This window comes from Ovis canadensis, chromosome 15 (genome assembly GCF_042477335.2).
Source record: "Ovis canadensis isolate MfBH-ARS-UI-01 breed Bighorn chromosome 15, ARS-UI_OviCan_v2, whole genome shotgun sequence".
Classification (NCBI taxonomy): Eukaryota; Metazoa; Chordata; class Mammalia; order Artiodactyla; family Bovidae; genus Ovis; species Ovis canadensis.
In genome coordinates, this window is record NC_091259.1 from 84954731 (window position 1) to 84982550 (window position 27820).

General features: G+C 41.0%; 2 protein-coding genes across 2 annotated transcripts; both read left to right on the forward strand.

Annotated features, from left to right (window-relative positions):
- Positions 1–2552: 2552 nt before the first annotated feature.
- On the forward strand, positions 2553–3500 carry LOC138420204 (olfactory receptor 4B1-like). Its single transcript, XM_069553337.1, has one exon. The coding sequence runs from the start codon at positions 2553–2555 to the stop codon at positions 3498–3500; it is 948 nt and encodes a 315-aa protein (XP_069409438.1).
- An 18402-nt stretch (positions 3501–21902) lies between these two features.
- On the forward strand, positions 21903–26335 carry LOC138420343 (olfactory receptor 4B1). Its single transcript, XM_069553531.1, has one exon. The coding sequence runs from the start codon at positions 21903–21905 to the stop codon at positions 22830–22832; it is 930 nt and encodes a 309-aa protein (XP_069409632.1). The 3' UTR covers positions 22833–26335.
- The last annotated feature ends 1485 nt before the right edge of the window (positions 26336–27820 follow it).

Genomic DNA, 27820 nt, shown 5'->3' on the forward strand with positions numbered 1-27820 from the left:
TCATTTCATATACGATATTATACATGTTTCCATGCCATTCTCCCAAATCATCCCACCCTCGCCCTCTCCCGCAGAGTCCAAGAGACTGTTCTATACATCTGTGTCTCTTTTGCTGTCTCGCATACAGGGTTATCATTACCATCTTTCTAAATTCCATATATATGTATTAGTATACTGTATTGGTGTTTTTCTTTCTGGCTTACTTTACTCTGTATAATAGGCTCCAGTCTCATCCCCCTCATTAGAACGGATTCAAATGTATTCTTTTTAATGGCTGAGTAATACTCCACTGTGTATATGTACCACAGCTTTCTTATCCATTCATCTGCTGATGGACATCTAGGTTGCTATGTTTTCCTTTGAGCCACAAGAGGGAGGGTACTACAGTACTTTTATCTTCACTAGAAAAGCATTGTTCGTGTATTATGCTCTTTCCTTGTTCGCTTGTGTCCCTCAGGTTCACCCATTGCCCGTGGTGAAGGAGGCTCCTCCTCTCTCCTCTAGACTGACCTGGGTTTCAGCCTTGACTTAACCACTCATAAGCTGTGTTTCTTTGGGTAAGTAACTTAACCTCTCTGAGACACAGTTTCCTCACCTTTCCATTCACTACCTCAAAATGGTAGGAAGATTTACGTGAGGAGAGGATTGTAACATGTTTCCCACAGTCCAGCACACAGCAGAAGCTGAACAAAGGGCGATAGCATCTGATGCTGTAGCTTGGCGATGAAAATGGTGAACATCCGGTAGCCACGTGCTTTTGTCTCCTTAAGGCACCAAACTATTTCACAGCCTCTTTGGGTTGTTTTTAATACCTTCCTTCCTTCTATTTCCCTGAATCAGTAAGGGAGGCTCATCATTTTTTTGTTTAAATTTATTTTTCTTATTTGGAGGAAAATTGCTTTACAATGTTGTGTTGGTTTCTGCCATATGACAACACGAATCAGCCATAATCATATGTATATCCCCTCCCGCCCCTCCCCCATCCCATCTTTTATGTCATCGCAGAGCCCCAGGTTGACTAAGGGAACTCCATCTTGCTTCATCTCTCCTGCTCAGCTGTGTTTTCTGGGTGCCCCCGTTTTAACCTTTCAATGCCCCATTTCTTCCCCAGTTTTAGCTAAATAACTTACTGAGGATCCTCTTAGCATATTTTCACCTTGTATATGTCTTCAAATTCTCATCAAGAGAAAAACTGGGGAGAAAGGAGGTGATTAATGTATTTCACTATGGATGCACAAGAGACAGAAGGAAAAAAATAAGAGGAATGAGATATTTCAAAGTAGTTTTAAAAGCAGAGGACGTCTTGACGGTTTTCTCTGTCTCCTTAATAAATGTGTCATTTAATTTCATGAAGTTGCAAGCTGCCTAAGGGTGAGAGCCACCTTTCTTCTTTCATACATCCTGGATCTCTGAGGCACATGGGAGGTCCTTAATAAAATATTTGGTCAAAGAATTGAACTAAAACAAATCTTTACCTCCTGCTGGCAAAAAATGTTTCTCAGTGGCAGGGAAACTGGAGAACAGAAAATAGCAAACTGGTGAACCTCCACGTGTCATATTTAAGCTGTCTTTGATAGTGAGCTATATTCTCAACAGTGCCTAGGTTTTTACCTTGGTCTCCAGGGTCAAAAGTTTCAAAAAATGTTGGTAAAAATTTATGAAGCTGTGGGACTGAGTGAAACCATAGCTCCGAAAGAATTCAGAAACTTGTCTAACTCATACAAAGAAAATATCAAAGGCATTCTTTAGAAAGGGAGGATTATCAATTGGATTGGCATTTCTGGGGAATAAAAGGAGAAAACAAGAGATTCAGGAGCAGAAGTTCACTTGAGAATTTCTAACACAAAGGTATGAAGAGAATGGGATAATTGTTAGTCATTAATATATATATGCTGCTGCTACTGCTGCTAAGTCACTTCAGTCATGTCCGACTTTGTGTGACCCCATAGACGGCAGCCCACCAGCCTCCCCCGTCCCTGGGATTCTCCAGGCAAAAACACTGGAGTGGGTTGCCATTTCCTTCTCCAATGCATGAAAGTGAAAAGTGAAAGTGAAGTCGCTCAGTCGTGTCTGACTCTTCGCGACCCCATGGACTGCAGTCCACCAGGCTCCTCCATCCGTGGGATTTTCCAGGCAAGAGTACTGGAGTGGGGTGCCATTGATGGCTATTAATGCTGAAGATAGTAATTTTTTTTTCAATGTGGTTTCTTGAAATAACATATTAGAATAAAATAATCTGGTTCTTGTTCTGAATCCATTTCTTGCTGGAAGTCTTGGTTAATTCTCAACCTCTCTGAGCCTCAGTCTTCTCACTTAGGATATGGAGATTATAAAGTTTTTTGTGAGGTATATTGAATCATGTCTTGCATAAAGTGGGCTACTGAACAAACATTTACTATATTAGTGATCAAATAAATTAACCAGTCAGATATTATGTGTGAAAGAGTTCCATCAACAGGCAAGTGCTAAGTAAGCATGAAGGACCGGGTGTTACGACTGTTTGTTTTATCACAGGTCTCTTCTCTTAAATCCATCTTCTTCGAGTGGATTCCATGGAGAGGACCAATAATGTGACTGAGTTAATTATCAGCGGTCTTTTCCAGGATTCAGAGGTGCAGAGAGCATGCTTTGTGGTGTTTCTGCCCATGTACTTGGCCACGGTGGTGGGCAATGGCCTCATTGTTCTGACTGTCAGCATCAGTAAGAGCCTGCGTTCCCCCATGTACTTCTTCCTTAGTCACCTGTCGCTGGTGGAGATCAGTTACTCCTCCACTGTTGTCCCTAAATTCATCACAGACTTACTTTCCAAGATTAAAACCATCTCTCTGGAGAGCTGTGTGGCTCAGATATTCTTCTTTCACTTCTTTGGGGTCGCTGAGATCCTCTTGCTCGTGGTGATGGCCTATGACCGCTATGTCGCCATCTGCAAACCTCTTCATTATATGAGCATTATGAACCGTCAACTGTGTCACCTACTAGTAGCTGGCTCCTGGTTTGGGGGCTTTTTTCACTCCATAATTCAGATTCTCATCACCATCCAATTGCCCTTCTGTGGTCCCAATGTGATTGACCACTACTTCTGTGACCTCCATCCCTTGTTCAAGCTTGCCTGCACTGACACCTCTGTGGAGGGGGTCATTGTGTTGGCCAACAGTGGCTTAATTGCTCTGTGCTCCTTCCTCCTCTTGGTGTCCTCCTACATTGTCATCCTGGTCAACTTGAGGAACCATTCAGCAGAGGGGAGACGCAAAGCCCTCTCCACCTGTGCCTCTCACATCACGGTGGTCGTCTTGTTCTTTGGACCTGCCATCTTCCTCTACATGCGGCCCCCCTCCACCTTCACTGAGGACAAGCTGGTGGCCGTGTTCTACACGGTGGTCACCCCCATGCTGAACCCCATCATCTACACACTCAGAAATGCAGAGGTGAAAGTTGCCATGAGGAGGTTGTGGGGCAAAAAGAACTCAGGGATGGAGCGAAAATGGGAAAGTGATTTATAAAAGCGTGCCCAATGATTATCTTTTCTTGATATGGATTTTGATTTTAGTGGGACATACACAAATGGCAGAAACAAATGTAAGGACTTAATGTTATTGCTACTATGATTCTCCCTAAGTAAGCAAGAGCTTCCCTGATGGCTCAGCTGGTAAAGAATCCCCCTGCAATGTGGGAGACATGGGTTCAGTCCCTGGGTTGGGAAGATCCCCTGGAGAAGGGAACAGCTACCCACTCCAGTATTCTGGCCTGGAGAATTCCATGGACTGTATAGTCCATGGGGTTGCAAGTAAGCAAAGATTCCCGGCTAATCCAGTGTAATGATCAAAGGGCAGAGGTCAGATTGGCTTCATGACATCCAACAACATCATGAGATTAGAAAATGTGAAGACTCAAACTAAGTGCAAATGCAAAGGAGAATATTTTAACAAGTGTTTCAGGGGATAAACCACTTATTCTATGATCACCTTCCTTCTTTCTCTTCTTCATCACTCCTTGCCTCCTTTCTTTCCTTCATTTTTTTCCCCTCCTTCCTTCTTCATTGTCCCCTCTTGGTTCAATCTCCCTAGTGATGACAACCAACATTTAGTTAAATATGGACATGAAGTAGAAGAATTATCATGGGATATTTGGGGAGGAGAGTAAAAATCTGATCTACTCTTCTGACATGGATGTCTGCTAAGTAACTCAATCATGTCCAACTTCTTGTGACTCCATGGATTGTAGTCTGCCAGGCTCTTCTGTCCATGGGATTTTCCAGGCAAGAATATTGGAGTGGGTTGCCATTTCCTTCTCCACGGGACCTTCCCAACCCAGAGACTGAACCCTTGACTCCTGCATCTTCCACATTTGCAGGTGGATTCTTTATCTGCTGAGCCAGCTGGGAAGCCCCACATGGATAAGTGTGTCTTTGAAAATTGCATGCAGGGATTTTTCTGTTTTTCTGGTTGTTTTAGCATCTTGTACCCTAGATCATTACCAGACCACCTGATCTGCCTCTTGAGAAACCTATATGCAGGTCAGGAAGCAGCAGTTAGAACTGGACATGGAACAACAGGCTGGTTCCAAATTGGGAAAGGAGTACGTCAAGGCTGTATATTGTTACCCTGCTTATTTAACTTGTATGCAGAGTACATCATGAGAAACACTGGGCTGGAAGAAGCACAAGCTGGAATCAAGATTGCTGGGAGAAATATCAATAACCTCAGATATGCAGATGACACCACCCTTATGGCAGAAAGTGAAGAGGAATTAAAAAGCCGCTTGATGAAAGTGAAAGAGGAGAGTGAAAAAGTTGGCTTAAAGCTCAACATTCAAAAAACTAAGATTATGGCACCTGGTCCCATCACTTCATGGGAAATAGATGGGGAAATGGAAACAGTGTCAGACTTTATTTTTGGGGGCTCCAAAATCACTGCAGATGGTGACTGCAGCCATGAAATTAAAAGATGCTTACTGTTTAGAAGGAAAGTTATGGCCAACCTAGATAGCATATTGAAAAGCAGAGACATTACTTTGCCAACAAAGGTCCATCTAGTCAAGGCTATGGTTTTTTCCTGTGGTCATGTATGGATGTGAGAATTGGACTGTGATCCACCTCCCAGAACACTGGAAATAAAAGCAAAAATAAACAAATGGGATCTAATTAAAATTAAAAGCTTCTGCACAACAAAAAGGAAACTATAAGCAAGGTGAAAAGAGAGCCTTCAGAATGGGAGAAAATAATAGTAGGTGAAGCAACTGACAAACAACTAATCTCAAAAATATACAAGCAACTTATGCAGCTCAATTCCAGAAAAATAAATGAACCAATCAAAAAATGGGCCAAAGAACTAAATAGACATTTCTCCAAAGAAGACATACAGATGGCTGACAAACACATGAAAAGATGCTCAACATCACTCATTATCAGAGAAATGCAAATCAAGACCACAAGGAGATACCGTTTCACACCAGTCAGAATGGCTGCGATCCAACAGTCTACAAGCAATAAATGCTGGAGAGGGTGTGGAGAAAAGGGAACCCTCCTACACTGTTGGGGGGAATGCAAGCTAGTACAGCCACTATGGAGAACAGTGTGGAGATTCCTTAAAAAACTGGAAATAGAACTGCCTTATGACGCAGCAATCCCACTGCTGGGCATACACACTGAGGAAACCAGAATTGAAAGAGACACGTGTACCCCAATGTTCATTGCAGCACTGTTTATAATAGCCAGGACATGAAAACAACCTAGATGTCCATCAGCAGACGAATGGATAAGAAAGCTGAGGTACATATACACAATGGAGTATTACTCTGCCGTTAAAAAGGATACATTTGAATCAGTTCTAATGAGATGGATGAAACTGGAGCCTATTATACAGAGTGAAGTAAGCCAGAAAGAAAAATACCAATACAGCATATTAACACATATATATGGAATTTAGAAAGATGATAATGATAACCCTGTATGTGAGACAGCAAAAGAGACACAGATGTATAGAACAGTCTCTTGGACTCTGTGGGAGAGGGCGAGGGTGGGGTGATTTGGGAGAATGGCATTGAAACATGTATACTATCATGTAAGAAACAATTTGATACAGTCTAGGTTTGGTACAGGATAAAGGATACTGGGGGATGGTGCTCTGGGATGACCCAGAGAGATGATATGGGGAGATAGATGGGAAGCGGGTTCAGGATTGGGAACTCATGTACACCCGTGGTGGATTCATGTCAATGTATGGCAAAACCAATATAGTATTGTAAAGTAAAATAAAAAAAAATAAAAATAAACAACAACAACAACAAAAAGACAGAAAGCTGAGCACCGAATAATCGATACTTTTGAACTGTGGTGTTGGAGAAGACTCTTGAGAGTCCCTTGGACTGCAAGGAGATCCAACCAGTCCATCCTAAAGGAGATCAGTCCTGGGTGTTCACTGGAAGGACTGATGCTAAAGCTGAAACTCCAATACTTTGGCCACCTCATGTGAAGAGCTGACTCATTGGAAAATACCCTGATGGTGGGAGGGATTGGGGGCAGGAGGAGACGGGGACGACAGAGGATGAGATGGCTAGATGGCATCGCCAACTCAATGGACATGAGTTTGAGTGAACTCTGGGAGTTGGTGATGGACAGAGGGAGGCCTGGCGTGCTGTGATTCATGGGGTCGCAAAGAGTCAGACACGACTGAGCGACTGAACTGAACTGAACCATAGATCATTTGAGCGCAAGTATCAGAAAAGTCCCTGGAGAAATTTCAGTTCCTGTGATGTGTTGACACAAAAGATAGTCCTTAAATCTGCTCTCACAGTGTTTACCATCAATAAATTAAAAAAAATCAAAATGTCATAGATTCTAGCTGTCAATAGAGAAAGGTCAAGTCAAACATTTCAACAAAGCTTTATCCACAGTAAATAAATACAGAATGTAGAAATTTCTTATTAGTTCTAACTTGAAGAATAAACGAGAGGCAAGTAATGTCCACATATGTTTCTACTCCATACTCTGTCCTTTATTCTAATTCTTGCATTGCAGCTTCTTTGGGGTAAGCATCCTCTGTTGCTTAATTGCTTTGGGCGCCCAGCACAGTAATTGCACATGGCAGATGCTCAATAAATATTTGCTAAGTGGTGGATGTTGACTGTCGCATGGCTTCCCCGTTCATCTTTTATGCTGGTGCACTTCATTTAATGTATATATGAAAGCATCTGATCCAGAGCTAAACCTAGAGAAGCCCCCTTTCCCTTGCTGCCTGGCTAGGAATGTAGGGTGCAGGCTGCGACAGGAGCTTCTTACTCACATGCAGCTTTAGTGTCCTCACTGGGAGCTACAGAAAACATCATCAGTGGATACCGCATGGGCAGATAGCGTCTACTCCACACGTGTTGCCATGATTCTCAGAGACTACCTCACCTATTGAGTGTCGAGACTTGGTGGGTCCATTGAGAATTAATTACTCGCTTTGTTCTGGTCTCACTGGAAAAGCACAAAAAGCAAAGGAGAGCATTGTTTTCACTGGTTGAAGAGACGGAGAGCGTTGTAAAGTTTTACAGATGGCTACTCAATTCACAGAAGCAGCAGTCTAATTGTACCACTTAGTGTCAGTGATCATATAATTAGTCCTCAATTGTTGATGCTGTCTCAGCATTAAAAATTATTTTAAAGACAATAAATATAAAAATAATTTACTAAAGAAAATTTGATAGCATGCTGCAAACCACTTTGCAAGTACTACATTTCCCCCATTTATTATTTGTGTTGTTTTTGGTATAGGTTTGACTACATAATAATAGAAAGTAAGGGCAACTTAGGAGATACAGCTACAGAAGTACAGAGGGAGAAAATCCGGCTTGATTGTGGCGGTCCAACAATATTATCAGAAATTGAGACTATTTATCTATTCCGAATGTATTACTTCAGCAGGTAGCTTCAGCCTGTGACCTCAAGGGACTGCTGAGACTCCATACGTGTGCTGTTCCGTAGAACTCATGCTGTGCTGGTGATACCTTCTGTTGCTCCTGTCTAATATGATAGCAATTTCTTGCTTTTAAAAGGTATTTTTACTTACTTATTTGGCTGCACCAGGTCTTCACTGTGGCATGCAGGGGCTAGTTCCCTGGCTAGAGCCTGACCCTGGCGGTGACAGATTTTATTTTCTTGGGCTCCAGAATCATTGTGGACGGTGACTGCAGCCACAAAATTAAAAGATCGTTTTCTCTTTTGGGAGACTTTCCAAAAGTCCCACACAAATTTTGCTTTCATCTTATTCCACTGACATTAATCACATGGTGACCCTTAATTGCCAGGGAGCCTGGAAACTATAATCTTTTATTCTGTGTGGAACTGCTTTTAGCTAAAATTAGCATTCTGTTCTAGTTTCAAAGAGGAAGAAGAGAATGGATACAAGTTAGCCCATCTTCTCAGGCATTCAGTTACACATCAATTTTCCAAGCAATTAAAATTTTTTCATAAAAACTATTTATGATGGGTGGGTAAGATCACAAAGTCTAATTGTAGCACAATTTACTTAATAGCCACTTGTTTCAGGGCATTTAGATTCATCTAAGAATTTATTTAACAAGACTTAAAGACCCTGTACTATGTGCCAGACATTGGTCTAAGTGCAGGAGGTGTATAAAGATACACAGGAGGGAGGAGGTCTTGCCTGCATGGAGCTTATGTTCTTGGAAAATATATATATATATTTTTTCTGAAGCAGCTGCGGTCTAGATCCGTGTTCTATGAGAAGGCTCAGTGATGATGGAAATGTTCTAAACCTGTGCTAATGCATGTGACCCCATGGACTAGCCATGTGGCTAGTCAGCATCTTAAATATGACTTTAATGATGGGAGAATTGAATTTTAAATTTTATTTAATTGTAGTGAACTAGCGTTTAAATAGCTACACGTGGCTGGTGACTACCACGTTGGATACACGAGTCTACACACTTCAGTGCTTACTTTGCTGCAAACTTGTACCTATTTTTCTGAGTCAGGGCAAAATTGCTCCTGGGCCCACTACCCTAATAGGTGTGTGGTGACTCCTGGGAGTTTGTACCTTTTGACCCCCTCCATCCATTTTTGCCTCCTCCTCACCCCAGCCTCAGGCAACTGCCAATCTGTTCTCTATATCCATGAGCTCGGTTTAGTTTGTTTTGTTTGAGATTCCACATATATGTGAGAGCAAGTGGTATTTATCATTTTCTGTCTGACTTATTTCACTCTGCTTGTCCCAGTCTAAACCCTTAGAGGTGTCTGAGATAGCTCTACTTCTTTGCTTTCCTAAATAAAAAAATCAGCAGATCTTATGAGGTGTACCTTCAAAATCTGTGCAGAATCCAAAAACTTCCTAAAACCTTTGTGCTACTGTCCTGGCCCGAAACACAAGCATCTTTGGCCAGGTTACTGCGATGTTTTCCTAACAGGTTTCCTTGGTTTCCCGCTCCTATATTTCCCACTCTTCTTCTCAAGCAGACAGAGGTCTTGGCAAGAGATGCCCTTTCCTTCTTAGCTATAGTAATATAATAATAACCACCAGCTTTCCTATCATCCTTACCCTGTTTCATTTTTCTCGATAGGACTTCGTTGTTGCTGTTCAGTAACTCAGTCGTGCCTGACTCTTTTTTTTTTTTTTAATTTTTAGTTTTTTATTTTTTAAATTTTAAAATCTTTAATTCTTACATGCATTCCCAAACATGAACCCCCCTCCCACCTCCCTCCCCTGAACATCTTTCTGAGTCATCCCCATGCACCAGCCCCAAGCATGCTGCATCCTGCGTCAGACATAGACTGGCGATTCAATTCACATGATAGTATACATGTTAGAATGTCATTCTCCCAAATCATCCCACCCTCTCCCTCTCCCTCTGAGTCCAAAAGTCCACTATACACATCTGTGTCTCTTTCCCTGTCTTGCATACAGGGTCATCATTGCCATCTTCCTAAATTCCATATATATGTGTTAGTATACTGTATTGGTGTTTTTCTTTCTGGCTTACTTCACTCTGTATAATCGGCTCCAGTTTCATCCATCTCATCAGAACTGATTCAAATGAATTCTTTTTAACGGCTGAGTAATACTCCATTGTGTATATGTACCACAGCTTTCTTATCCATTCATCTGCTGATGGACATCTAGGTTGTTTCCATGTCCTGGCTATTATAAACAGTGCTGCGATGAACATTGGGGTACATGTGTCTCTTTCAATTCTGGTTTCCTCGGTGTGTATGCCCAGAAGTGGGATTGCTGGGTCATAAGGTAGTTCTATTTGCAATTTTTTAAGGAATCTCCACACTGTTCTCCATAGTGGCTGTACTAGTTTGCATTCCCACCAACAGTGTAGGAGGGTTCCCTTTTCTCCACACCCTCTCCAGCATTTATTGCTTGCAGATTTTTGGATCGCAGCCATTCTGACTGGTGTGAAGTGGTACCTCATTGTGGTTTTGATTTGCATTTCTCTAATAATGAGTGATGTTGAGCATCTTTTCATGTGTTTGTTAGCCATCCGTATGTCTTCTTTGGAGAAATGTCTATTTAGTTCTTTGGCCCATTTTTTTGATTGGGTCGTTTATTTTTCTGGAGTTGAGCTGCAGAAGTTGCTTGTATATTTTTGAGATTAGTTGTTTGTCAGTTGCTTCATTTGCTATTATTTTCTCCCATTCAGATGGCTGTCTTTTCACCTTGCTTATATTTTCCTTTGTTGTGCAGAAGCTTTTAATTTTAATTAGATCCCATTTGTTTATTTTTGCTTTTATTTCCAGCATTCTGGGAGGTGGATCATAGAGGATCCTGCTGTGATTTATGTCTGAGAGTGTTTTGCCTATGTTCTCCTCTAGGAGTTTTATAGTTTCTGATCTTACATTTAGATCTTTAATCCATTTTGAGTTTATTTTTGTGTGCGGTGTTAGAAAGTGATCTAGTTTCATTCTTTTACAAGTGGTTGACCAGTTTTCCCAGCACCACTTGTTAAAGAGATTGTCTTTACTCCATTGTATATTCTTGCCTCCTTTGTCAAAGATAAGGTGTCCATATGTGTGTGGATTTATCTCTGGGCTTTCTATTTTGTTCCATTGATCTGTATGTCTGTCTTTGTGCCAGTACCATACTGTCTTGATGACTGTGGCTTTGTAGTAGAGCCTGAAGTCAGGCAAGTTGATTCCTCCAGTTCCATTCTTCTTTCTCAAGATTGCTTTGGCAATTCGAGTTTTTTTGTATTTCCATACAAATCTTGAAATTATTTGTTCTAGTTCTGTGAAAAATGTGGCTGGTAGCTTGACAGGGATTGCATTGAATTTGTAAATTGCTTTGGGTAGTATACTCATTTTCACTATATTGATTCTTCCGATCCATGAACATGGTATATTTCTCCATCTATTAGTGTCCTCTTTGATTTCTTTCATCAGTGTTTTATAGTTTTCTATATATAGGTCTTTAGTTTCTTTAGGTAGATATATTCCTAAGTATTTTATTCTTTTCGTTGCAATGGTGAATGGAATTGTTTCCTTAATTTCTTTTTCTACTTTCTCATTATTCGTGTATAGGAATGCAAGGGATTTCTGTGTGTTGATTTTATATCCTGCAACTTTACTATATTCATTGATGAGCTCTAGTAATTTTCTGGTGGAGTCTTTAGGGTTTTCCATGTAGAGGATCATGTCATCTGCAAACAGTGAGAGTTTTACTTCTTCTTTTCCAATTTGGATTCCTTTTATTTCTTTTTCTGCTCTGATTGCTGTGGCCAAAACTTCCAGAACTATGTTGAATAGTAGCGGTGAAAGTGGACACCCTTGTCTTGTTCCTGACTTTAGGGGAAATGCTTTCAGTTTTTCACCATTGAGGATAATGTTTGCTGTGGGTTTGTCATAGATAGCTTTTATTATGTTGAGGTATGTTCCTTCTATTCCTGCTTTCTGGAGAGTTTTTATCATAAATGGATGTTGAATTTTGTCAAAGGCCTTCTCTGCATCTATTGAGATAATCATATGGTTTTTATTTTTCAATTTGTTAATGTGGTGAATTACATTGATTGATTTGCGGATATTGAAGAATCCTTGCATCCCTGGGATAAAGCCCACTTGGTCATGATGTATGATCTTTTTAATGTGTTGTTGGATTCTGATTGCTAGAATTTTGTTGAGGATTTTTGCATCTATGTTCATCAGAGATATTGGCCTGTAGTTTTCTTTTTTTGTGACATCTTTGTCAGGTTTTGGTATTAGGGTGATGGTGGCCTCATAGAATGAGTTTGGAAGTTTACCTTCCTCTGCAATTTTCTGGAAGAGTTTGAGTAGGATAGGTGTTAGCTCTTCTCGAAATTTTTGGTAGAATTCAGCTGTGAAGCCATCTGGACCTGGGCTTTTGTTTGCTGGAAGATTTCTGATTACAGTATCAATTTCCGTGCTTGTGATGGGTCTGTTAAGATTTTCTATTTCTTTCTGGTTCAGTTTTGGAAAATTGTACTTTTCTAAGAATTTGTCCATTTCTTCCACGTTGTCCATTTTATTGGCATACAACTGCTGATAGTAGTCTCTTATGATCCTTTGTATTTCTGTGTTATCTGTTGTGATCTCTCCATTTTCATTTCTAATTTTATTGATTTGATTTTTCTCTCTTTGCTTCTTGATGAGTCTGGCTAATGGTTTGTCAATTTTATTTATCCTTTCAAAGAACCAGCTTTTGGCTTTGTTGATTTTTGCTATGGTCTCTTTTGTTTCTTTTGCATTTATTTCTGCCCTAATTTTTAAGATTTCTTTCCTTCTACTAACTCTGGGGTTCTCCAACTCTTCCTTTTCTAGTTGCTTTAGTTGTAGAGTTAGGTTATTTATTTGACTTTTTTCTTGTTTCTTGAGGTATGCCTGTATTGCTATGAACTTTCCTCTTAGCACTGCTTTTATAGTGTCCCACAGGTTTTGGGTTGTTGTGTTTTCATTTTCATTAGTTTCTATGCATATTTTGATTTCTTTTTTGATTTCTTCTGTGATTTGTTGGTTATTCAGAAGTGTGTTGTTCAACCTCCATATGTTAGAATTTTTAATAGTTTTTCTCCTGTAATTGAGATCTAATCTTAATGCATTATGGTCAGAAAAGATGCTTGGAATGATTTCGATTTTTTTGAATTTATCAAGTTTAGATTTATGGCCCAGGATGTGATCTATCCTGGAGAAGGTTCCATGAGCACTTGAAAAAAAGGTGAAATTCGTTGTTTTGGGGTGAAATGTCCTATAGATATCAATTAGGTCTAACTGATCTAATGTATCATTTAAAGTTTGCGTGCCTGACTCTTTGTGACCCCATGGACTGCAATGCTCCAGGGTGCCCTGTCCTTCACCATCTCCTGGAGCTTGCTCAAACTCATGTCCATTGGGCTGGTGATGCCATCCAACCGTCTCATCCTCTGTCTTCTCCTCCTGCCTTTGATCTTCCCAGCATCAGGGTCTTTTCCAATGGGTTGGTTCTTCGCATCACGTAGTCAAAGTACTGGTGCTTCAGTTTTAGCATCAGTCCTTCCAATGAGTATTAAGGATTGGTTTCCTTTAGGATGGACTGGTTGGATCTTTTTGCAGTCCAAGGGACTCTCAGAAGTCTTTTCCAACACCACAGTTCAAAAGCATCAAATCTTTGGTGGTCAGCCTTCTTTATGGTTCAACTCTTACATCCATACATAACTACTGGAAAAATCATAGCTTTAGCTAAATGGATCTTTGTTGGCAAAATAATGTCTCTGCTTTTTAATATGCTATCTAGGTTTGTTATAGCTTTTCTGCCTCTAAGAAGGAACACCTGTCTTTTAATTTCATGGCTGCAATCACAGACCACAGTGATTTTGGAGCCCCCAAATATAATGAAGTCTGTCACTGTTTCCATTGTTTCCCCATCTATTTGCCATGAAGTGATGGGACCAGATGCCATGATCTTAGTTTTTTGAATGTTGAATTTTAAGCCAGCTTTTTCACTCTCCTCTTTCACCTTCATGAAGAGGCTCTTAGGTTCCTCTATACTTTCTGCCATAAAGGTGGTGTCTTCTGCATATCTGAGGATCTGAGGTTATTGATATTTCTCCCAGAAATCTTGATTCCAGCTTATGCTTCATCCAGTCCAGCATTTTGCATGATGTGCTCTGCATATAAGTTTAATAAGCAGGGTGACAATATACAGCCTTGACGTACTCCTTTCCCAATTTGGAACCAGTCTGTTGTTCCATGTCCAATTCTAACTGTTGTTTCCTCACCTGCATATAGGTTTTGCAGGAGGCAGGTGAGATGACCTGGTATTCCCATCTTTTTAAGAATTTTCCACAGATTGTTGTGATCCACACAGTCAAAGGCTTTAGTGTAGTCAATGAAGCAGAAGTAGATGTTTTTCTGGAATTCCCTTGCTTTTTCTATGATCCAATGGATTTTGGTAGTTTGATATCTGGGTATTCTGCCTTTTCTAAATCCAACTCAAACATTTGGAAGTTCTCAGTTCATGTACTATTGAAGCCTAGCTTGGAGAATTTTAAGCATTACTTTGCTAGCATATGAAATGAGTGCAACTGTGTGGTAGTTTGAACATTCTTTGTTATCACCTTTCTTTGGAATTTGAATGAAAACTGACCTTTTCCAGTCCTGTGTCCACTGCTGAGTTTTCCAAATTTGTTGGCATATTGAGTGCAGCACTTTCACAGCATCATCTTTTAGGACTTGAAGTAGCTCTGCTAGAATTCCATCACCTCCAGTAGCTTTGTGATGTTAGTGATGCTTCCTAAGGCCCACTTGACTTTGCACTTCAAGATATCTGGCTCTAGGTGAGTAATCACACCATTGTGGTTATCTGAGTCATTAAGATCTTTTTTGTATAGTTATTCTGTGTATTCTTGCCACCACTTCTTAATATCTTCTGCTTCTGGTAGGTCCATAATATTCTGCCTTTTTTTTGTACCCATCTTTGCATGAAATGTTCCCTTGGTATCTCTAATTTTCTTGAAGAGATCTCTAGTCTTTCCCATTCTATTGTTTTCCTCTATTTCTTTGTACTGATCACTGAAGAAGGCTTTCTTATCTCTCCTTGCTATCCTTTGGAACTCTGCATTCAGATGGGTATCTTTTTTTTCCCTCCTTGCCTTTCACTTCTCTTCTTTTCTCAGCTATTTGTAAGGCCTCCTCAGACAACCATTCTGTCTTTTTGGATTTCTTTTTCTAGGGGATGGTTTTGATAGGACTACTGCTATCTAATTTTCATATCAAGTTTTATTTATTTATCATCTGTCTCTGTTTTCATTATGCCCTGATACATATGTGAAAGATAAAATCTCAATGAAGGGGGCTTTCCTGGTGTCTCAGTGGTAAAGAATCTGCCTGCCAATGCAAGAGACGCAGATTCAGTCCCTGGGTCAGGGAGATCCTCTGGAGTAGGAAATGGTAACCCACTCCAGTATTCTTGACTGGAAAATCCCATGGACAGAGCAGCCTGGTGTACAATCCATGGGATCTCAGAGTTGGACATCACTTAGCGATTGAATAACAAAACCTCAATGAACCTAGAGGCTTTGCTTTGTTACTAGCAAATTTTCAGCACCTAGAAGAGTGCTTAGCACATAATAAGACTAGATGCTATTTGTTAAACAAATGGATGGATGAATGTATGATGCATTTTTTCTGAGGAAATTTTCACTATATTGCATTATTATTAGTGCTATTTAATCGATGGAGAGGCTTAGCACAAAGAGACTGAGAGACTTAGACCTGAATCCATGAATGTTAGAATCGGGAGGTACAGTGGAGATTGTCTAGCCCAATTTTGTCAATTTATATAGAAGTAGAAACAGGGGAGAGTGAGAATTGGAGGGGTGAGATGACATGGCTTAATTTAGGTAGTTAATTCCTGAACTAAAAAGCCTCTTGATGAAAGTGAAAGAGGAGAGTGAAAAAGTTGGCTTAAAGCTCAACATTCAGAAAACGAAGATCATGGCATCTGGTCCCATCACTTCATGGGAAATATATGGGGAAACAGTGGAAACAGTGTCAGACTTTATTTTTTTGGGCTCCAAAATCACTGCAGATGGTGACTGCAGCCATGAAATTAAAAGACGCTTACTCCTTGAAAGGAAAGTTATGACCAACCTAGATAGCATATTGAAAAGCAGAGACATTACTTTGCCAACAAAGGTCCATTTAGTCAAGGCTATGGTTTTTCCTGTGGTCATGTATGGATGTGAGAGTTGGACTGTGAAGAAAGCTGAGCGCCGAAGAATTGATGCTTTTGAACTGTGGTGTTGGAGAAGACTCTTGAGAGTCCCTTGGATTGCAAGGACCAGTCCATTCTAAAGGAGATCAGCCCTGGGTGTTCTTTGGAAGGAATGTTGCTAAAGCTGAAACTCCAGTACTTTGGTCACCTCATGCGAAGGGTTGACTCATTGGAAGAGACTCTGATGCTGGGAGGGATTGGGGGCAGGAGGAAAAGGGGACAACAGAGGATGAGATGGCTGGATGGCATCGTCGACTTGATGGACATGAGGTTGAGTGAACTCCAGGAGTTGGTGATGGACAGGGAGGCCTGGAGTGCTGTGATTCATGGGGTTGCAAAGAGTTGGACACGACTGAGCAACTGACCTGACCTGAACTGAATTCCTGAACTGGAGCTAGTTCCCAGGTGTCTTGACTCCGTGTCCAGTCCTCTTTCTTCTCTATTTATTCTCTTTTTCATTCTCAGAAGTCCAGTCTAGAAAAACATTGCTTTTATGACTTACCATCAAGTTCCCTTTTAAAAAATGTTTTATTGGCTTTACAATAAAAAGTTTTATTGGCTTTGAAAAAGCTTTGCAATGTTATGCTGGTTTCTACTGAACAATGGAGTGAATCAGTAATTTGTATACAAGTTTCTTCTCTTACTATCGTATTATTGGGTACAGAAATTTTATAGAAACATCATCAAACTAAGTGAAACAGATTCCAAACCCTTCCTCAGTCATAGTTTACTTGACAAAGTTTCACCCAGGAGAAAGGAAATTCCACTGGGAAGATTTCCTCTTGATTATTGTGCATGGCTTAAATTATTTAAAATAGTCCAAAGATCTAACCATTTATTCAGAACTCTTGGACTTTCAGTGATTGGGTAGTTTTTCTTTACAATAAGCAGGATCTTAAAGATCTTTGAGTCTGATGGTTTCTGTGGCATTTGTCCATTTCCTATATATTATAACACAATTATCAACCTGGATCCAGAGCCCCTGAATTTTCCTCTCTTTTTGATGGTTCATCTTAGACATCATTGACTTTGCTTTCTAAAAGCTCACAGGTATATTGGTGATTTGTTGCTGGAGAAGAGCCTAATCTTTAATTTGCAGAAAGAAGGTGGAAATGGATGGGAGATGGTAGCAAAGAGAGGAAAAACTACAGGGAAGGCAGAGACTATAGGATAGGAAATGGTGGCTTTCCAAAAAGAAACTATCAGGTCTTCCTTCTCTGAGCAACAAAGACTGGAAATATTGGACTCTAAACAGTTCTGAGGGATCTCTCAGATTGGTCTTAGAATATTTAAATTTAACTTTTGATTTATGTGTCATGTACCCAGAGATTGTAAGGGTATTGGTTAGAGTATAGAGTCTGTGCTCAGGTTTTATTGGTGGTGGTTGAGCTGCTCAGTCATGTCTGAATCTTTGCAGTTCTACTGACTGTAGCCCACCAGGCTCCTCTGAACATGAGATTTTTTCAGGCAAGAATACTGGAGTGGGTTGCCATTTCCTTTTCCAGTGGTCAGACTAGTTGGGTTGAAATCCTGGCTTCACAGCTGTGTAATCTTAGACTGGTTAATTCACTTACCTGTATTCTCTTTTCCTCATATGTTAAAAAAGAATGATAATAATGATACCTGTGTTACCGGTATGTTCTGAGAATTGATGGAAATAATGTGTATAGAACACCTATAAAGTGTTTGGTACATAGTACTGTTGAAATGCTAACTATTATTATCAACCAGAATGTAATTAATAATAATAAAGCTTTAGGAAAAATTTTAAACAGATAATTTTGAATACAAAGAGTGTATTTCTTAGTAGAAGATATAGCCATAGAGGCTACAATTACAAAATATATTTTAATTGCTATAAAAGAGGTATGTAAATATACTATATCACAAAGAAGAGAATTTATTATTGTGTTTCTCTCTCCTATAGAAACGAAGTTCTCCAGAAACCTAGGAAGAAGGATTAGTAAACACAGAGAAGAAGAAAGGACACTTTGGGTTAGCAAATAGCTGTATGAGGTTCATTTGGGGGATGAAAATAAGGTTGTGAAAATATGTAGTAGCCAATTCAAGACGGACCTGGAATCCATGCTAAGAATGTTACAGTTTATGCTGTGGGCAATGGGGCATGCGTGCATGCTCGGTCATGTCTGACTCTTTGCAACACCATGGACTGTAGCCCTCCAGGCTCCTCTGTCCATGGAATTTCCCAGTCAAGAATATTGGAGCAAGTTGTCATTTCCTTCTCTGGGCAATGGAGAGGTGATGCCAAATTCTAGGTAGAGAAGGAACATGATCAGATTTACGTCTAAGGATAATTGTCAAAGGATTTGCGGTGCTCAGAGGAGATACATATAAGTTGGAGTGTTAATTGCAAGATTCATTGAACACACAGGACAGGAATTGGGGCTGGAAGGTGGTTAAGTTTGGGACAGACACAGAGAGGGTATTTCTGGTGAAGGGATCTCTGTGGTGGGAGTGAGCAGAGTGGGCATGTGGGAGAGAGAGGTGACCCTGAGTTAGCAGGGGTGAGTTGAAGTTTAGTGGGTAAAGCAGTGACCTTTGAGATGACTCCATCTGTGAAAATCTTTAAAAGTAAGTCCAGGCACTCAGGCTTTCACTGGTTTTATTCCCAAGCAGAGGAGGATCCAAGGTAGGAAGGGTCTAGGAAACAATCTTCTGGTTGCAGTGTGCCAGATGGATGGGGTGGGAAGTTGTAGAGACTAAGAGGCTTTGGTGGCTTAAGCATCAGCTGACAGTGAGTACGAAGGTGATGGGACCCATCTTCATAGACACAGACCCGTCTCTTTGCCTGTGTCTTCTCCAAGGTGGGAGCAAACTTGGAGAGAAAGTGCACAGGAGAGATGGTTTAAAGGTAAAATTAATGGGATGTGGTGACTGACTGGGCACAGGAATGAAAGGGAGGCATGGATCACATAGGACATCACAGTGAAAAGCCAGGGCATCTTGGAGGCTGATGCTGGCACTGAAGTATCTTTTGGGTCACACTGTTATTCTATAGCTTAGTGTCCTCAACTTCAACTCTAATCTCTGTTCAAATCCTTTCTTGAGCTCTTGAATGAGAATGTGTTAATAGGAGCTTCTTGAGGAGTTTCACAATCTTATTTTGTAACACTTCAGCTGCTTGGTTTTCCAAAGTCCTGAAATGACGCCAGATATTCTTAATATTCTGAGTTTTTTGTGTTCACATCACTGTTCTTACTGAAAAAGGACCCCATTATGATGAATTTATTAATATTGCTTGTGTTTGACATGAGTATCATTGTAATTTCTCTGCCACAACTATCATCCTAGAAACCTTTATTTCTTGGGTAGACAGTTTCTATTTCCATGGATGGCTGATCCTTTTTTCTTCTGCAAATGGCCATTCCCCTTCTTTTGTCTCATAGTTGTAATTCTTTCCAAAAAATCTGATAGCTGTAGCTCCTGTTTGGATAGACAGTAAGTTCTACTGTGGCTTTGACAGATATTTATATTGTAACAGTTTTTTTTTTTCTCTTATAAAGTGATTGTCAGATATCATTTGGAACTTTGACAAAACTTGATCTATCTTTTCCCTCTATGAAGGTTGAACTAACTCAGAAACAAGGCAAAGAAAGAAGGAATTTGGGGGAAAATGTTACCGTTGCTATTAGAAAAGGTGATGACAGAGACTGAGGTTTAAGATTTGGTACCAAGTGGCCTTTCTTAAACTGAGCTCTAGATATAGGTAAAAGTCCATACCCAGCGATGGCAGCCTTGGATCTACCCTACAGAGTAGCCTGGAATTCCCAGGTGGCTAAAGACTCTGTCTGCCAATGCAGGAGATGCAAGAGACACAGGCTTGATCCCTGGGTTGGGAAGATCCCCTGGAGTAGGAAACGACACCCATTTGAGTATTCTTGCCTGGAGAATACCATGAACAGAGGAGCCTGGTGGGCTACAGCCCATGGGGTTGCAAAGAGTAGGACATGAGTGAGCCAATAGAGTAACCTGTTTCTACCCCATAGAGACAGAGGTTGCCCCAGGGCAGTATAGGTACTGTGTTCTCTACAGCATCTTGCAGAAAAAGAGGAAGGGCCCATCATTGCATTTCGAATTTCTCCTTCCCAATTCACTTCACCTCCCCTGTGGGAGGATGGGGCAAGGAGCGGTTATCCTCTGTGGTGTCCTGATTATGACATTGTTAGCGTGAGGGTGTATCATAATCTGTATTTCTTTAGTCTAGTCCAAGACTGTATAGATGTGTAAGAGGCGTCAGTAAGTATCTTCTCCAGAGGAGTAACTCATGGAGCAATCTTCACTTTAGTTATCATATACTTTGCTGCTGGCTACCAGCCTGTCCAAGTCTTTGCGACCCCATGGCCTATAGCCCCCCAGGCTCCTCTGTCTGTGGGATTCTCCAGGCAAGAATTCTGGAGTGGGTTGCCATTTCCTCCTCCAGGAGATCTTCTCCATCCAGGGATCAATGTTGGGTCTCCTGTACTGCAGGTGGATTCTTTACTGTCCGAGCCGCCAGGAAAGCCCCAGGTGGCACTAGCAGTAAAGAATCTCCTTGCCAATACAGGGAGATAGAAGAAACGTGGATTTGATTCCTGGGTTGGGAAGCTCCCCTGGAGGAGGGCATGGCAACCCACTCTAGTATTCTTGCCTGGAGAATTCCATGGACAGAAAAGCCTGATAGGCTACAGTCCGTGGGGTTGCAAAGAGATGGCCATGACTGAAATGACTTAGCATGCACCCACCAACCTGGAACCAGGACAAGGAAGCCTGGTCAGCCACAACAGCACTCTCAGAGGATAAGCCCTTTGATTTCAGGATCTGTCAGTAGTTTGAACGGTGGGGCAAGAGGTAAGAAAGTAATAGTGAAATGATGGAGACAAACTGGTGGGTGGAATTCTCTCTAGAGTGTTGGAACATTGGTCATATAAGGACAGGTATTGAAGCTGCAAGTCTGGTGAAGGACTCTGACCTGAGTAGGGTGAAGACTGGCAGAGGGAAGAGGCCAATACTGAGGATGTTTTGGAAAGGGAAGGATTATCATTGGGAAGACGATTCCCTGCCACAGAGATGAAGGAAAGAAGGATCCAGGATAGGAGTCCATCTTGGGGATTCCCCAATAAGACAGAGTGATGAAAATGCAGTGAACATGGTTAAAACGTAGGTGCTGAAACGGACTGGCTGCCAAAATTCAGAATATCTTAAGGTAAGTTAGAAAGAACTCTGGACTCCTTTCAGAAAGTCTGATCCTGAGTTCCAGAATTCACTACTTTCTGTGTGCTTAGTCACTTCAGTCATGTCTGACTCTGCAACCCCATGGACTGTAGCCTGCCAGGCTCCTCTGTCCGTGGGATTCTCCAGGCAAGAATCCTGGAGTGGGTTGCCATGCCCTCCTCCAGGGAAATCTTCCCAACCTGGGGATTGAGCCCAGGTCTCCCTCATTGCAGATGGATTCTTTACTGTCTGAGTCACCAGGGTAGCTTTCTGTGTGATCCTGGGTAAATAACCATTTCTATGAGCGTACATTTTGTTTATATAAAGTGTTATTAGATTGACCATATTTAAAATTGAATGAATACATAATTGACTGAATGAGTGAGTTCATAATAAGTTTGTATTGTAAAGTGGTTTATGCTAACTTGCCATAAATGAGGCAGATTACTTACAATCAGTGTTTGTTTTATTGCAGGAAAGGATTCCATGGCGAGGACTGATAATGTGACTGAGTTAATTATCAGCGGTCTTTTCCAGGATCCAGAGGTGCAGAGGGCGTGCTTTGCGGTGTTTCTGCCCGTGTACTTGGCCACGGTGGTGGGCAATGGCCTCATTGTTCTGACGGTTAGAGTCAGTAAGAGCCTGCGTTCCCCCATGTACTTCTTCCTTAGTCACCTGTCGCTGGTGGAGATCAGTTACTCCTCTACTATTGTCCCTAAATTCATCACAGACTTACTTGTCAAGATTAAGACTATCTCTCTGGAAGGTTGTCTGGCTCAGATATTCTTCTCCCACTTTTTGGGGGTCACTGAGATCTTTTTGCTTGTGGTGATGGCTTATGACCGCTATGTCGCCATCTGCAAACCTCTTCATTATATGAATATTATGAGCCATCGACTGTGTCATGTGCTGGTGGCTAGTTCCTGGCTTGGAGGCTTTTTTCACTCCATAATTCAAATTCTCATCACCATCCAATTGCCCTTCTGCGGTCCCAATGTGATCGACCACTACTTCTGTGACCTCCATCCCTTGTTCAAGCTTGCCTGCACTGACACCTCTGTGGAGGGGGTCATTGTGTTGGCCAACAGTGGATTAATCTCTGTCTTCTCCTTCCTCCTCTTGGTGTCCTCATACGTTGTCATCCTGGTCAACTTGAGGAACCATTCAGCAGAGGGGAGACGCAAAGCCCTCTCCACCTGTGCCTCTCACATCACGGTGGTCGTCTTGTTCTTTGGACCTGCCATCTTCCTCTACATGCGGCCCCCCTCCACCTTCACTGAGGACAAGCTGGTGGCCGTGTTCTACACGGTGGTCACCCCCATGCTGAACCCCATCATCTACACACTCAGAAATGCAGAGGTGAAAGTTGCCATGAGGGGGCTGTGGGGCAAAAAGAAGAACTCAGGGATGGAGTGAAAATGGGAAAGTGATTTATAAAAGTGTGCCCGATTATTATCTTGAAATGGATTTTAATTTTAGTAGGACCAACAGGAATGGCAGAAACAAATGCAAGGACTTAGCGTTACTGTACTGTGACTCTCCTTAGCAACCAAAGTCTTTGTAGTACCCTAGTGTCATGTTCCAAGGACTGAGGTCCGATAGTCTTGTAGATCTTCAGTTAAGTTCAGTTCAGTCGCTCAGTCGTGTCTGACTCTTTGTGACTCCAAGAATTGCAGCACGCCAGGCCTCCCTGTCCATCACCAACTCCCAGAGTTCACTGAAACTCACGTCTATTGAGTTGGTGATGCCACCCAGCCATCTCATCCTCTGTCGTCCCCTTCTCCTCCTGTCCCCAGTCCCTCGCAGCATCAGAGTCTTTTCCAATGAGCCAACTCTTCGCATGAGGTGGCCAAAGTACTAGAATTTCAGCTTTAGCATCAGTCCTTCCAAAGAACACCCAGGACTGATCTCCTTTAGAATGGACTGGTTGGATCTCCTTGCAGTCCAAGGGACTCTCAAGAGTCTTCTCCAACCACAGTTCAAAAGATCTTAGAGAACTTAATTGACTCCGTGATATTCAGCAGTTTCATGGCACTGGTTAACACTGAAACTCAAATTAAGTACGAATGCAAAGGAGAACTCTTGGACAAATATTCTGTATGTTAAAGTGATTCTGTCACGCCCTTCCTATATTGCCTTCTACCTTCCTTCTTTCATCTTTTTCTTCATTTCTTCTTCATGCTTCCCTCTTTGTTTACCTCCGTGATGATAACAACCCATATTTCATTAGAAAGGAAACCAAACAGAGGAATTATCATGGGATATTTGGGGAGGAGGGTACCAATCTGATCTACTCTTCCAGTGTGGACAATTGTGTCTTTGAAAATTGCACCCAGGGATTTTTCTATTCCTCTGCTTATTTTAGCATCTTGTACCATCGACTTTTGAGCACAAGTAATAGAAAAGACCCTGGAGCAGTTTCAGTTCTTGTGATATGTTGACACAAAAGATAGTCCTTAAATCTCTTCTCATAATGTCCTGCATCCAAAATTTTAAAGATGATCAAACATGGCAATAGATCCTGGCTGCCAGTAGGGAAAGATCAAGACACACGTTTTAACAAAAAAGATCACTTTTAGCTTTATACAGATTTAAGTCAAAACAGAATATAAAAAACTTCTTGGGGATAAGTTGGGGAATGAAGGAGAGGGAAATAATGTCCAAGCATGTTTCTGCTCCACATTCTGTCCTTCATTCCACCTGATCAGCCAAGTCCATTTCTTGTCAAGCCTATTAGTATTTCTTGGTGGAGCAGGATGAGAGAGTTTGTGTTTGCATTATTGGTTCATCTCTGAGACACTCCTTTAACTGAACCAACTCTTATCATTGTGAATATAGAGAGAATGTAATAAAATTTGTTTCTACTGTCTTTGGAATAATATGGATTTTCTTGCACTTGCCCTCCATCCTTCCAACTGTCCTTGTGGATCAGGGGAAGTAATGCAGGCAGCTTCCTTGCAGAGGGATGGAGCATCATATCATGTCATAGGCCTTAAAGGTTTTTCCTTTTCTCCTCAGAAGCCGGTTAAGCATGCAGATGAATAGTGATTTTAAAGGTACCAGGAAATCTTCCCCACTTGCTTATCATCCTCACTAATCATTGACATGGATGACCATTCATTATCCCTGAGGAAAAACCACTTTTTTCTGGAATGACTTTACCACACTTTTCCACGTGACAAACTACGACATATCCTTCAAGACCCAGGTTAAAATCACTTTCCTTAAAAGTTCTTCTCTCACCTTGCTCTTCCTTGGGTTGGATTTTGTCTTCTAGCCATGGTTATTTTTACGTAATTTTATCAGTGTCCTTATCACTTTGGAGGTATTATTTTATATGTTTTTTTCTCTCTGAGTAGACTCCCTGAGTAGTTCTCAGGGACAGGGCTATTCACTTCACTTCTTTGCAACTCGAAGTATCATGTGTTAGCTGGTGCTTTGTCAGTGCTTATTGAAAAATCAAACAAACAAACAAGCAACATTTAGACCCATGAGCAATCGCTTCTAGATCATAGTTGGCAGAATTTTTTTTTTTAGAGTTTTCTTTATTTAATAGTTTAGGGAGGGCTTCTCCAGTGGCTCAGTGGTAAAGAATATGCCTGCCAATGCATGAGACCTAAGAGATTCAGGTTTGATCCCTGGATCAAGAAGATCCCCTGGAGAAGGATGGCAACCCACTCCAGTATTCTTGCCTGGGAAATCCCATGGACAGAAGAGCCTGGCAGGCTCCAGTTCTTGAAGCTGCAACTAGTCAGACAAAACTTAGCGACTGAACAACAATAGTTTTAAGTAGCAGTTGTTTACATTTACTATTTACACAATATTTTATTGAGACAAAATTTACAGAACATAAATTTTGCCGATTTGACCACTTTAAATTGTATAATTCAGTCATTTTTAGTACATTTTGCAACCATCACCACTAAGTACAGAACATGTTTAACACCTAGAAAACAAACCCTAAATCCATTAAGGAATTTTTAAGGGGCATGTCTCATGGTGGGGTGCCTAGCTCTTCCTGCTAACGTTGGAAGAGCTCAGGCTCTGAAACCAGCCAGGCTCTTTCAAGCGCCCCTCTCTCATAACTCATGATCCAAGTACTACTTCACTCACCACCAGTTTTTCGTAAATACAAGAAGATTAACAGTAATATGAACTTCAGAAGTATTCTGAATATTAGAATAGTTAATATACATTTGAGTTATTTTTCCCCATTAAAAAATAAATTAAAAATTCTGCAGTATCGCGTTGGTTTCTGCCGTGCAACAAAGCCAATCAGCCATGATCACACACCCCCTCTGTCCCTACTTATCTGTTTGTTTCTGGCTGTGCTGTGCCTTTGTCACTGCACCTGGGTGTGCTCTGGTTGTGGAGCTCGGGCTCCTCTTGTTGCAGACCACGGGCGCTAGAGCATTCAGGCTTCAGTAGCTGCAGCGCGTGGGCTCGGTAGTGGTGGCTCACAGGCTTAGCTGCCCCTTGGCATGTGGAGTCTTCCTGGACCAGGGATCGAACCCATGTCCCCTGCATTGGCAGGTGGATTCTTAACCACTGGGCCCCATGGAAGTCTCCAGTATACATCAAAGTTTTAGAAAAGAACATGGTATAGATTTATACTATAGACTCAGTAAATATTAGCTATCATAATCATTATTATAATCAGTGCTGGTCATTAATTTTATTTGTTTGATGACTACATGACTACTCACAAGTTGGACTTCTTTCCTGGGAATCTACTCAAATAGCCTTTGATTCCATCCTAAGAATGTTTTAGGCATTTGAGAGCTGTTAAATGCTTTTGTTTTGCAGCTTCTTTGGGCTAAATGTTCCCTGTTGTTTAATCACTTTTGAGTATATAGCATGGTCCCTTGTACATTGTAGGTGTTCAATAAATATTTGTTAAATAAATGTTAACTACCACATGGCCTCATTATCTTTTATGCTGAATGCATTTATATTTTGTTAATGTATATTTTAAAGCATTTGTTTCAGAACCAAAGTCGGTGGGGCTACCCTCCCTTTCTCTTGATGCCTTGATTGTACCGTGGCAGACTAGGCCTTCAGGATGTAGGCTGTGAAAGAAGCCTCTTACTCTTGTATACTTTTGGTTTCCTCACTGAGAACTACAGAAAGTACATCATCAGTACATCCTGAGTCACTGGATGCTCATGTACAGATAATGTCTCCTCTAACCAGACTGTCAGTTTTCTAGGGGACTACCTTACCTACTGAGGGTAAGTCTACTGAGGGCTGGTTACTCCCTTTGTTTTGATCTCACTGGAAAGATCATAGGAGACAAAGGCCAGCATCTTTTCAATTGTGCTAAGAGCCGACTATTGTTGCGACATTTAGAAAATGCTTACTAAATTCACAGAAGTAGTGACAGTCTATAATTACACCACTCAGCATTGGAGACCATGCAGTTAATTCTCCGTTATTGATTCTGCTGCAACATCAAGAAAGAAAAAAAAGGTCCCCAAATGTATATGTTTTAGATAATAAATAGAAAATTTCACTCAGGACAAGTTGGTACAGGGCTGCCAACTATTCTGCATATACAATTTTGTATTATTTTTCTATTTATTATTTACATATGTTTTAGGTATGAGTTTGACTGGATATAATAGAAAAATGGCAACTTAATGAGAGAGAACTACAGAACTACAGAAGTAAAAGTCCAACACTGTTGGGAGTTCCAAAAATATTAGAAATGCAGAGTCAGCCATCTAGTAGACTCAACCTCATGACCTTAAAGAGCTTCTAATTCTGCATATCAAGGCTGTCCTGCAGAATATATGTTACGCAGCTGATGCTCCATATCTGTGAGGTCCAGCATGGTAGTGGCTGCCGAGCTGTAGAGATGTGGTTTATTGAGACCAAAGAGCTGAATTTTAAATTTTATTTAGTTTTAACAGTTTAATTGAAAAAGCTAAATGTGGCTTGTGGATGTGATATTAGACAGTACAGCTCTAGTATTATATTTGTCTTTTAGGAGACCATAAAGGAGAATAGGGGAGGATAAGCTTATATCTTTTCGTTTAGGAGCTGTTTCAAAAGTGCCACCAAACACTTTTGCTTTCATTTTGTTCAACAGAAATATGCATGGTCACCCTTCTAGAATGTATAATCTTTTTTTTTCTATGTGAAATTGTGTTCTGTTAAAAAACATCAAGGTTTTATTGTGTTCTTCTCCCGAAGAAGAAAGGGAGAATGAACGTAAGGCTTGGCATATTACCTGAGGCATTCTGTGTGTATACAGTTTGTTTTGTAATTTCTTTTTTTTTTTTTTACATGGAATTGGTCTCTTAAAATAATGTATTCAACCAGGTGTATGCTTATGTGGATTTCTTTACCTAAATCCTGCCAACAACTGTGGGATGCAACAAAAGGAATTCTAAGAGGGACGT